General features: G+C 38.4%; 1 protein-coding gene across 2 annotated transcripts; it reads left to right on the forward strand.

The window, feature by feature from the left end:
• Positions 1-258: 258 nt before the first annotated feature.
• On the forward strand, positions 259-12,367 carry Ldlr (low density lipoprotein receptor). 2 transcript variants are annotated; one of them, XM_012689105.4, is made up of 7 exons: positions 259-485; positions 5,957-6,444; positions 6,955-8,489; positions 8,629-9,636; positions 9,722-9,896; positions 10,477-10,761; positions 11,250-12,367. In XM_012689105.4, the coding sequence occupies exons 1-7, from the start codon at positions 303-305 to the stop codon at positions 11,473-11,475; spliced, it is 3,900 nt and encodes a 1,299-aa protein (XP_012544559.3). In that variant the 5' UTR covers positions 259-302; the 3' UTR covers positions 11,476-12,367.
• The last annotated feature ends 165 nt before the right edge of the window (positions 12,368-12,532 follow it).

Raw genomic sequence — 12,532 nt, forward strand, 5'->3', positions numbered from 1 at the left:
TTTTTAACATTTCATTTTTACATTCATGATTTAACTCCGGAACTCACATTTGATAACTAAGATTAAACAAACAGGCTCCATTTAATTGCTTTTCGAACTAAATTCTAATAACTTTATACTATTAGTTCCTACTCAGAGTGTAATTACCATTTAATGGGCGTTATTAACGAAAACCCTCGAGTTCCAAATAAACAATTAACAAATGAAAATAACAGTAGAGCGTCTTAAAATATTATGTCCATATTATTATTCTAGTTTCGTATTTACGATTCCTGCTCCAGTTTTGGTCAGAGAGTCGAGTCATGTGGACGTGCGCTGGTTTGCTCGCGTTGGCCACGTGCGCCGTCGCGATTACCCGGGACCAGTTCTACCCTTATGGGCCGGAGTTGGACCAGAGGTTGCCCAGGGGATCGGAAGTCCCATCGCCGGAAGTCACTCTGAACGTCCCTATCGTATTCTACGATGAAACCTACGAGACAGTTTTTGTGAGTTTTTTTTTTTTTTCATTGTTCATTCTGATTAACAATTCGTTATTAATGGGTTTTGATGAATTAATTGTAGCGTTGTCTTACCGAAATTTTTGAGTAACCTTTTTTTTATTGTTAAACATGTAAAGGGATCTTACTAAAAACACAGTCATTAAATGTACGAATTCGTATAATTATTATAGTTTCACAATAAGCAAAAATGAATTCAATTATTAAATAATTATACATAAATTTCATTACTTTAGCTATTATAATAAATTAAAACGTTTTTATTTATTGATTAACATTAAAATTTAAATAAACTATCAAAATTATTGATTAATATCATTTTGGAATATACTATCAAAGGACTTAGTAAAACTTTTTACAAAAAGTTTTTTGAATGTTGTTTTACTCAACTATATTAAGAGTCATTTCTATTTATGGAGACTAGAAATCGAGACTAGCACTGAAGAAGTTCTTTATTCGATCATACACCTCATAATCATCTGCTAGTGACGTAAATGGAACCCCCCATGGAACCCCCATGTCATTAACAATGTAAATATAACTGGTACAGTACAGTGAGGCCACACCACACAAATAGAAATTTCTGCAGCAATTCTCTCGGTGCTTTTAAGCTCTCCAAGCACCGGTCACCGTCCTCGTCGAACTCGGTAATTATGACGAAGAGCTCGACGAGCGAACTAACCCATAGACAAAACCCACTGTGTTTCTCTCCGGGTGTTCTCAGTGGGTCGCGATTCCGATCCGGTGGTAGATTCAGCGAAGCACTGCTCTTGCTAGGCCCAGTGTTAGCAAATTTTTTTTATTGCTTAGATGGGCGAGCTCACAGCCCACCTGGTGTTAAATAGTTACTGGAGCACATAGACACCTACAACGTAAACGCGCCACCCACCTTGAGATATAAGTTCTAAGGTCTCAAGTATAGTTACAATCAAATCAAATAGGTAGTATGCAAATTACAATTATGGCTCTTAATGTACAGTCATTTATTTAGGTTGCCTGGAAGAGATAAATCAAAGTGAAAGTGATTAATTAATATTAAAATTTTTTTTATCTAATATTAAAAAAAAAAAAAAAGACAATATGCCCGCTGAGTTTCTTGCCAGTTCTTCTCAGGAGGGAGGCTAGTTTTTGTGAATTGACGGTAGTTCTTTTTGACGTTCAACAAGTATGTACTTTCAGTTATGTAGAATAATTTTTTTTTGATTTGATTTGATTTGGTTTGATAAGCTGTTAATTCTTGGACTTAAAATTATTTGAAGTGGATTCATTATTTAAGTATTAGAAAACGTTGCCGATTTTAATCATGCAACTTCTCAAATGTGAGGCACGCGTAATATCACTGACCATATTTGAACTTATCCTCATTTAGTCCACTACTCTATTCGATTTTTTTTTTAAATATATAGCGTATTAGTTACGTTTACTATATCATATATTATAATATCATATAATTCTTAACTAGGTCCGTTGACCCCGTCAATAATTATCGCTTTGTTCATTACCATTAACTGATTACAATGTAAAGATCTTTACGAACAACACGTTTTGCTAATTATTTGACAAATAACGTCCGGACGTTTGAATTAAGATTGTTTTTTTGTTGAACAGTTTTACTGGTGGTGGGATCTCTTGTGAGTCCGCGCGGGTAGGTATCACCACCCTGCCTATTTTCTGCCGTGAAGCAGTAATGCGTTTCGGTTTGGAGGGTGGGGCAGCCGCTATAACTATACTTAAAACCTTAAAACTTAAATCTCAAGATGGGTGGTGGCATTTACGTTGTATATGTCTATGGGCTCCAGTAACCACTTAACACCAGGTGGGCTGTGAGCCCGTCCACCCAACTAAGCAATAAAAAAGAGATGGTTTTTTATTACTTAAACGATGTAGCTCCTCTTTTATTATTATTTATCTTTCCTTTATTTCTGTCGCATGACTGCACCAACACATACGAATGTACATCACGCCTTTTTACAACTAAAAATATTAGGTACCTATAGCTAAATATTCAGAAAAAAATGTGTTTGTGTTAGAAATTAGATGAAGATCTTACAACTTGCGAAGGATCGCACCATCGAGAAAGTAATGGTATCTATTACCTGACCCTGAAAATAAAATAAAAGACAATATTAACAACTAAAACTGTCTTCAAAAAATTAAAATAATAGCATCACAATGTCTCAAACAGTTAATGAAAGTATCAACTTTAAAATAGAAAGATTACATCAAAATCGGTTCGCGTAAAAAAAAGTTCTAATGTAGCGCACAAAAAAAAGTCGAAATGAATAACTATCTCCTAATTTTTTTAAACTCGGTTAATGTAATGGTAATGTTTAAATATAAAAGATGTCAATTAACTTAAAACGACATCACTCTAGATCTGTAAAAAAGATTATAATCTATATATTAATACGTGAAGCAAAAACTTTGTATCCCTTTTTACGAAAATTGCGCGGACGGAGGAGTATGAAATTTTCCACACTTATAGAGAATATAGAGAAGAAGTGCATAATGCTATTTTTTTTTTAATAATGCATAAAATATACATTAATTCAATAAAGAAAACATTACACACACTACAGACCATGTATTTGACGCACACATGCATGCATACTATTTATTGTCAAACTTTTGTTCTTGACGTCTGTTGTCAAATTGAGAATAGAAAATGGTTTGTCTTTGTTAATATTTTATATAGTGTTGTCTTGGCGAAATTTGTGATTACAGAAGTATAAAATACAATCATAATATTGTACAAACTTACAATTCCAATTAATTATAGTCGAATTTCGACTACTGCGGGACCTCTAGTAATATTTAAAATCACCTATCAAAATCTTGTAGTCTTGTTACACATTCAACAGTGATTAAAACGCAGGATGCTTATGTTTCGTTAATCGATGTGTTTTATTAGCGCTTTAGCTAACCTCTCCCACTCTTTGCTTTGGCTTTATCTGTATTCGATGTGTCCCGCGATTTCATTCGCATTTAATTTGCAATTGCAACCTGATTATTTTGGTGAAACAAACGTTGATTTAGTTACTCCTTAAAACCTGAGCTATCGAGCAGTGAAAGTCCCTTCAAAATCGGTTCAGGCGTTTCAAAGATCAGCCGGAACAAACAAATAGACAATATTATTTTGAGGTCGTCGTGGCCTAAAGGATAAGACGTCCGGTGCATTTGTATGTAGGGATGCACCGGTGTTCGAATCCCGCAGGCGGATACCAATTTTTCTAATGAAATATGTACGTGCTTAACACTTCCACGGTGAAGGAATAATATCGTGTAACTAATAAACATCAAGCCCGCAAAATTATAATTTGCGTAATCACTGGTGGTAGGACCTCTTGGAAGTCCGCGCGGGTAGGTACCACCACCCCGCCTATTTCCGCCGTGAAACAGTAATGCGTTTCGGTTCGAAGGGTGGGGTAGCCGCTGTAACTGTACTGAGACCTTAGAACTTATATCTCGAGGTGGGTGGCGCATTTACGTTGTAACGTAAGCATTTAGCAAAAAGCTGTTATTTACAAACGAATACGTGTTTTATTTTGATCCCAAATAATGGCGCACGTACAGAATCTTCACGATTGGCGCGCAAACTTCGCAATTTACATTTCTTTAAATCAGATAAGCACATAATATTTTATTATCACGTAAGATACACTGGCAAAAGCAAAATTGATTATTTGAACACTAATTTAAATAGCATGGGTAAATACAAGTTCAAAAATTCCTTATCTTTTTCGGGAAATAAAAAAAAAATAAATGACAGTGTGGAAAAAATGTCAGTAACAAAACAATATCTGCGAAATGTTATCAGTTAGGGCATGCATGTTGCATATTAGTACGAACTGATACGCGGGTGCATATCGACCACGAGGTTCATTGACCGCTCTGTATTTGTTATTTAAATCCTATTTTAATGAGAGCTCATTCGAATTGTATATTCGTGATTGAATATATTGTTTTTGTCGGGATTTCGCGAGTCCGTAACAGATTCCAAAAAGATCACGAGAAAAAAGATTGTAATTAAAGTAACTTCTAATTTAAACTTAAAGGATTAATGTGGGTGCAAAATATGTTATTTTTTAATACTGTACGGTTTCTGAAGTCCTTGGACACACTCACTTACTAGTTAACTTAGCTCTTACGGGTATTATAAGTCCGCACGGGTAAGCACCGCAATCATGACTATTTTTGCAACAAAGCTGCTGTTATACTCTACATTTGAGACATCGACCTCATGTCTCAAGATGAGGGACTGCTTTCACGACCCACCCGGTTATTATTGGGCCCCAGTAACATCAAAACACTTTTGGCACTCAATTGCAAATAATTATCCGATGTTAAACATGGTTGACAATAACTACGATTTGAACGATTTTAGGAATGTTATCGTGTTTTAGACGTGTGTCAGAGACCTTTAGAAACAATACCTAATCGCTCTAAAGGTTTATCAAACGTGGGGTCAAACTTTTATATAACGCAACCGAGACAAGAAGCGCTAACAAAATAAGCAATTTATGAACAAATTCGTTATCTCGTGCTATGACCTTCATATCTATGAAGATAATAATAGACAAATTTAAATTAAAACATTGTATTTTTTGCAAATTTAGAATTCTGATAGCGATAAATTCGATTGACTAATTATTGAATTTATAATGAAATTCCATAATACGATAACGTAAGTAAAATATTGTAAAGCAAAACAATTCCTCATTTACAACCACTGGATGATACAATAGGGTTAAGTCTTCTTTGTTGGAACAGTCCGAGATTTGTGAATTTGGGGCCGGCACATAAAATTGATAACGGTATCCCTCTCTCCGGGATTCCGGGTCTCCGATTTGAAATAAATTATTACATAAAAAACATTTTCTTACAAGTCAACGGTCAGCCAACCACACTAACGTATGCAAGGCGGTTTGTGGATAAAAAATTTTATGATTAATAACATATTATATTATGATATTGGCTATACGAGCTGTCTTGGCATCGTACAGAAGATACAAATAGACCCCATCTTATCGAAACGTGCAACACCGATGCCCATAAATATTGTTTTGATCGCTTAAATTACCTCATAGACACAGCCCACTGAGTTTCTCGCCGGATCTTCTCAGTGGGTCGCGTTTCCAATCCGGTGGGAGATTCTGCGAAGTACTGCTCTTGCTAGGGCCAGTGTTAGCAACACTCCGGTTTGAGCCCCGTGAGCTCACCTACTAGCAACGGGTTTGACGAGAACGATGACCAGTGCTTGAGATATCTAAAAGCACCGTTAGTGGATCGGGAGGAAAGAGGCTCACCTACTATCTCGGTGAATCTAGAATAACCGCTCGAGGTTAGGTACTAGTTACCAGAGTAGGTAGGAAAAATGCATCCGATGGGCCCAATGAATCTAAGTCACAATGTTTCATACCTCATTATGGCAGTTTGATTGAAATAATCTTAACTTACAGGTGAACAACCACGGCGTGCTAACGTTCCGCGCCGATCTCCCTCAATTTATCAACACGGAATTCCCACTGCCATACCCAGCAATAGCGGCGTTCTACTCCAACGTCGACACCACCGACGAAGGAGCAATCTACTACAGAGAGACCAACGAATCTCACATCCTATCAAAGGCTGAAGAAAGCGTGCAGAACAACTTTCACGATTACTATGACTTCCGACCAACGAGTGTCTTCATAACAACTTGGCTGGACGTCACTTACACAAGCACTTTACACGACAGAAAGAACAGTTACCAAGTCGCTGTGATCAGTAATGGAACGGAAAGTTTTGTTGAGCTACTATATCCGGAGAGAGAGATCCAGTGGATTCAGAAAGAGACGGATGCACTGTCGCTGCCGGACGCTAAAGCCCAAGCTGGTTTCGTGGCGGAGGACGGCCGCGTCTTCACCCTTCGTGGCTCGGGCAGTCATCAAATCAGAAATATTATATCGTAAGTAAATTTTAATGATACGTGCAAATGCGTGCTCTTACAGCGAAGGGTGTGTAAGAGCAGGCATCGATAAAATTCCTGTTAAATCTAAAAAAAATCTTTAGGTACTACTATATTTACCATGTGTTTGTTCAACATAAGCTGTCTGTTTGACCAAAGTAGTGAATAGAAGGCGTATTTATCGCGTGAAAATGGAATAAGAAATAGCGCTGAAAGGAAATACAAGACGGATTTTGATAAAACTAAAAATATTCGGTTTTTCGAGAATCGCTCTAGTCGGTACCAACTGTTTGTTTTATCCACGAAGCAGCTAACTTATTTATTACTTATAACTTAACATGTACCATATAATTACCTTGGACATTATAGTTTTTAGTTTAATGAATTTACTTTACTGTAATTGTTTTGGCAACTCGATGCCGGTTACGTGGACCCGACAAAGTAGGTAGTAATTGAGTGTAAAATTACTGCTGACGCTTGAGCATTACAATTTTTTCTCGTACTTTCCAGATGGACAAACACACACGAGCCTGGAAAATACGTCTTCCGTGTTGGCACTATACCTCGCGACTCAAACATCGCTGTTCCTGATGAATACAATGAGACCGAAATTGAAATTGCGGAAGAGTCCAAAACGTGCGCCCAGAGCGGTCCCAGCGTATGCCACATGCAAGCGAGATGCGTAGACTACCAGGCCGGCATCTGCTGTCAATGCAGCGAAGGATTCTACGGGAACGGAAAATCATGCATTAAAAACGACGTACCTCTGAGAGTACACGGAAAACTGAATGGAGTTCTGAATGACGTGCACCTAAATGATGTGGATATCCAGTCTTACGTTGTAGTTGCTGACGGGAGAGCTTACACGGCACTGTCTCTTACTCCACCAGTCCTCGGAAGCAGTTTGCAGTTGCTAAACATCATGGGCAGCGTAGTTGGCTGGCTGTTTGCGAAGCCATCTTCCACGGCCAAAAACGGATACCAATTAACAGGCTCGCTTTTCAACCACAGCGTTGACATTTGGTTCCCGAAAACCGGTGACAGGGTTACCGTAAACCAAGAATACTTAGGTCACGATGTTTTCGACCAAATAACTTTAGACGCTGATGTACGTGGCTCTGTGCCGGTTATTTTATCCGGAATCAAACTAGACATTGGAGACTTTGAAGAGCAATATACCATTGTCGAACCGGGACTTATTCGTTCCGATTCTAGTCGAACGTTCACAAATAAGATCACAGGAGAAACGTACGAACAAAGAGTGTCCCAGACCATCACCTATAGGGCGTGTCGATACGCGCCTCCCTCAGCCGATGACACAATTCCATCCACTCTTAAAGTCACCAAAAACTATTTAGGTTATGAAACGAAGAACAATATAGTAAGATACGGAACGAGCAACAAGATTGTACCGCTAGGCCAAGAAGATCCCTGTATCGAAGGTCGTAACACTTGCGGTTCGTACAGCACGTGTGTCGTCCAAGGTGATTCCTTTAGCTGCGTTTGTAATAAAGGATTTAACAAGATTTATGTTGACGATGTGCTGACCTGTGTCGACATTGATGAATGCGCAGCCGGAACACATAACTGCGATCCAAACGCTGACTGCAACAACGGGGAAGGAGACTTTCAATGTCGATGCAAAACTGGATTCATTGGCAACGGAATCGAATGTTCACCGTTGTCTATATCTCGATGCCAAAGTCTGAGTTGCGATGTGAACGCGGACTGTTTAGAGAACAATGGAGAAGAACCGATATGCGTGTGCAGACCCGGTTACACTGGTAACGGGCAACAGTGCTATGAAGTCGATGAGCGCGGATGTTACGAAGGCTCCGGCTGCACTGAAAGACCTCCAGAGACAACCACGGCGCCTAACTACGAATCGGAATATAACGAAACATTCGTGTTGCCTAACTGCGACTATTACGGCTGCACGTGCCCCCAAGGCTACTACAGTTTCAAAGATGAGAGAAACAACGATCTGTGTCGTGTTGATACAGGCGACGTGCCGACCCCTATCACCGATAACAATGACACTTCAAGTAAGTTTTTTTTATAGGATGATAAGTTTTTTTTAACAAAGATATTATTATGTGTTAGGTTAGGAATATATATTTGTTCATTATTTCAAGTCTACTTATGCTACGTATGTATAAAAATAATGATATTATCTTATTCTAGTCAGGTGCGATAGCGACAGTGACTGCCCACCAAACGCTGCTTGTATAGCGGACCCACATCAATACTCAACGGATGCTGAGAGCGATCAGTTCCTCGGACACTGCGTTTGCCCTGAAGGCTACGTGGGCGATGGATACGAATGCATCGAGCAAACCGGAACCAGCTGCAATTGTGCAGCCAACGCTCATTGTACGGAAACGCCAACTGCGGAACTTCTATGCGTCTGCAATACCGGTTACCACGGAGACGGCTACGTCTGCCGTCCGAATTTCAGTTGTACAAACAACTCGGACTGTGAATACAACGCTGAATGCCGTCCCGATACTGCCACAAACGAATACACTTGTCAGTGCATCGAAGGATTTAAAAAGGACCAAAATGAAGCTTGCATCCCTGACGGTCAATTGTGTAATGGCGCGCTGTGTGCTGAGCACGCCTCGTGCTTGTACGATGCCACCATTGAAATCAGTTACTGCCATTGCGACGAGGGCTTTAACGGCGAAGGCATATCCCAATGCGTCCAGACCCCACTCTCGTGTGACCTAGTCAACGACTGCAGTCCGTACGCGAGCTGCGTGCCAGCTGATAATACTTACCAGTGCGTGTGCCAAGAGGGCTATCTGGGCGACGGCTACAACTGCAGTCAGGAAATCAACTGCAGAACTGATCCTTACATGTGCAGTCCTCACGCTTCGTGCATAAAGAACATTGAAGGTTACGAATGTGAATGCAATAATGCATACGAGGGTAACGGCACTTTCTGCGTTGCGAAACCTCAGCCGCCGGGTAACTTTTTAGTGACAAGTGATGGAACTTCAATCTACCGCGTCCCGTTCAAGTATTCACCGAGGGAGTTTGCAACTCCGATTAACAGCGGCATTTCCCAAGTGGCAGTTTCCGTGAGCGTCGATTGTTTCTCTGGAAAAATCTACTGGGGCGATGTTGTCAGCAATAACATCAAACGAGCTGGATACGACGGATCAGAATTTGAACAATTCCTGAACACTGGTAAATTTCATTACATTAATACATTTGAACGACAAAATGAAGTAATGAAATGGCATATTTAACAGATACTTATAATTGTTTTCAGGCATCATATCTCCGGAAGGTTTGGCAATAGACTGGTCGGCTAGAAACATATTTTGGACAGATTCTAAGAAGCTCACTATTGAAGTTGCCAATTTAGACACAAAAGTTAGAAAAGTCTTGTTCTCGGTACAGAACATTTCTAATCCGAGGGGCATCGCCGTACATCCTCAAAGAGGGTAAGTATCTAAAATTTAAAAATCTAGAAACTTTTTTTTATTGCCTAGATGGGTGGACGAGCTCACAGCCCACCTGGTGTTAAGTGGTTACTGAAGCCCATAGACATCTACGACGTAAATGCGCCACCCACCTTGAGATATAAGTTCGCATTACTGCTTCACGGCAGAAATAGGCAAGGTGGCGGCGGTACCCACCCGCGCGGACTCACAAGAGGTCCTACCACCAGTAAAAATTTGAATTTAAATTTATTTCTATGCAGACCCTACCTTACGGAAATTCATTATATGCTGAAAGTAACATATTCTAATACGTTGGTAATTCGTAAATACAGGGAGATCGCCGGGGGTCAACTGACTTTTAATGGTTTTATTGCGTGCATTATTAAATACATAATTTTCAGGTAGCCTTAGGCTTTTAAAAAACATTTTTTTTATTGGCCTAGTAGGCAGACGAGCATACGGCCTACCGGAACGTGTGTGGTTACCGTCGCCCATGGACTTCAGCAATGCCAAGGGCAGAGCCAAGCCGCTACTTACCTTAAAAACATTTAGAATACCAATTGTAAACTATTTTTTAAAGGAAAATCTTCTGGACTGACTGGAATCGAAGCAATCCTAAGATCGAGTGGGCGAACATGGACGGCACGGAAAGATCAGTCCTCCTCGGTAGCCCAGATGTGAAGCTTCCAAACTCTGTGGCCATCGACTGGTCGAGAGATCGAGTTTGCTTCGCGGACGCGGGCCTCCAGGTCATTAAGTGCATTGACCTACACAGTCGGCAAATCGAGACTATTGCGGAGAACTGCAGGTACCCCTTCGGCCTCGCCATCAACGGAGACAAATTGTACTGGAGCGATTGGAGAACGTGAGTCGAAAGCTATATTTTTCTAATTAATTTTTTTTTGCACATAAAAAGATATAAATTTACGGTTTATAGAGCGGGATTGCATTTTTTTTTAAAGTACCAATAAAATTACGTCTTGAATTACGAATATTGTTACAAATATCTATTAATACAAAGGATTCAATTGAAGAAATGAGTGGATGAAGGGGATGATACAATTTGTAAATTTTGAGAAAACGGGCAACAAGCTTTTGTTATTTGTACCTAATTTTTCTTCGTACATAACTCCTTAATCACATGCAATTTCTAAATATAGCCTTTAAACTTTTAATATCTAATATGGTTTATAGGCACATAACACCTTCATTCAATGTAAAAATCTTAAAAATTGTACTTAACCCCTTCATCCACTCATGTCTTCAATTATCAGTCTTACTTTGCAGTAACGTATAGTTTAGTTACCTAAGCACCGTTAAGGTTAACCTAAAGCCATTTGAATTAATTTTCAGATTGAAAATCGAAATCATAGACACAATAACCCAGGCGAGAGGGCAAATAGACATTCCAAGATCGACGATACGGTTATACGGTGTTGCCAACGCGCCGAGCGAGTGTCCCGGGGCTGCCAACGTTTGCTCGCAGAGAAACGGTAACTGCAACGCCGGACAGCTGTGCCTACCCAATGGAAGTGGGGGAAGGAGTTGTCTGAACGGTGACGCCAACTATTTACCTTAGCTGATAAAGAATAATTGTCAGCTTAAATTTTAGATATACTATGCGATTCAAAACACTAAGTTGTTTTCACTATGAATTAATGTAAACTTAAAAATCACCAAACAAGCGAGTTTCGGATAACCCTCAGCAATGTAATCCACGTTGATTGACCATTATTCAAAATTAACTACTGCTTTTCGATTTCTAAGCTACAAATCAAATTCGAAACACTGCTTATAGAATACATTTACGTTCGATTTTTTAATCGGTATAGTATTAATATTCAAGTTTAGCTGTAACAAATGGACAGACTTAAATAATTTGAAAATTACGTTTTTTTACCACGTCACTACGAAAACATTTAACCTTTTTTAAAAGGTTTAATATTTGAGACGCATAGTAATTAAAAAGTTGTCATACAAACTTTACAACTTTTAAGAATTGTAGTTTCTAATGTTAATTAAGTGCTTTATAAAGTAAATTGACTTTATCAGCGAGACAATAATTATTTTTTAGGTACTTAATGAAATATGGCGCTAAAAATTAACCTGTTTTAGATTATTTTTAATATAAAAAAAAATACGACCCATAATTAAATGTGTTGCAAACATGCAAATTTATTAACAGAAATATACATTGCACAATTAAAATTAAAACTAATCATTGTTAATACGAATATACATTATCGTTTAAGACATGTAATCGAATTATTAACCAAAATTTTTATCTTATTAGTAAAACAGTTGTACATTTTTAATAAGGCAACACCGACTATGATAATGCAAACTTGAAATAAAATTTTATTTATCTAGTTTTACTTTATACCAAAAAGCTTAAACCAAAGTTATTTTAAAATATATAGCACGCCATAATATTTGTAATTTATTAAATAATAAACGATTACAATAATTTATTTTCACAATTTCTTTCCACATTGCAACACCTTGCTACTTCGGAATTTCATACTCCTTAAAACTGCAGTATAATATTATGCTGAATATATTTATTTATGGATAAAACAGAAATATTATTTTCTTATCCTTAACTCATCAAAAATGTAACGAAATTTTTTCATTCT

Source organism: Bombyx mori, chromosome 12 (genome assembly GCF_030269925.1).
Source record: "Bombyx mori chromosome 12, ASM3026992v2".
Taxonomy (NCBI): Eukaryota; Metazoa; Arthropoda; class Insecta; order Lepidoptera; family Bombycidae; genus Bombyx; species Bombyx mori.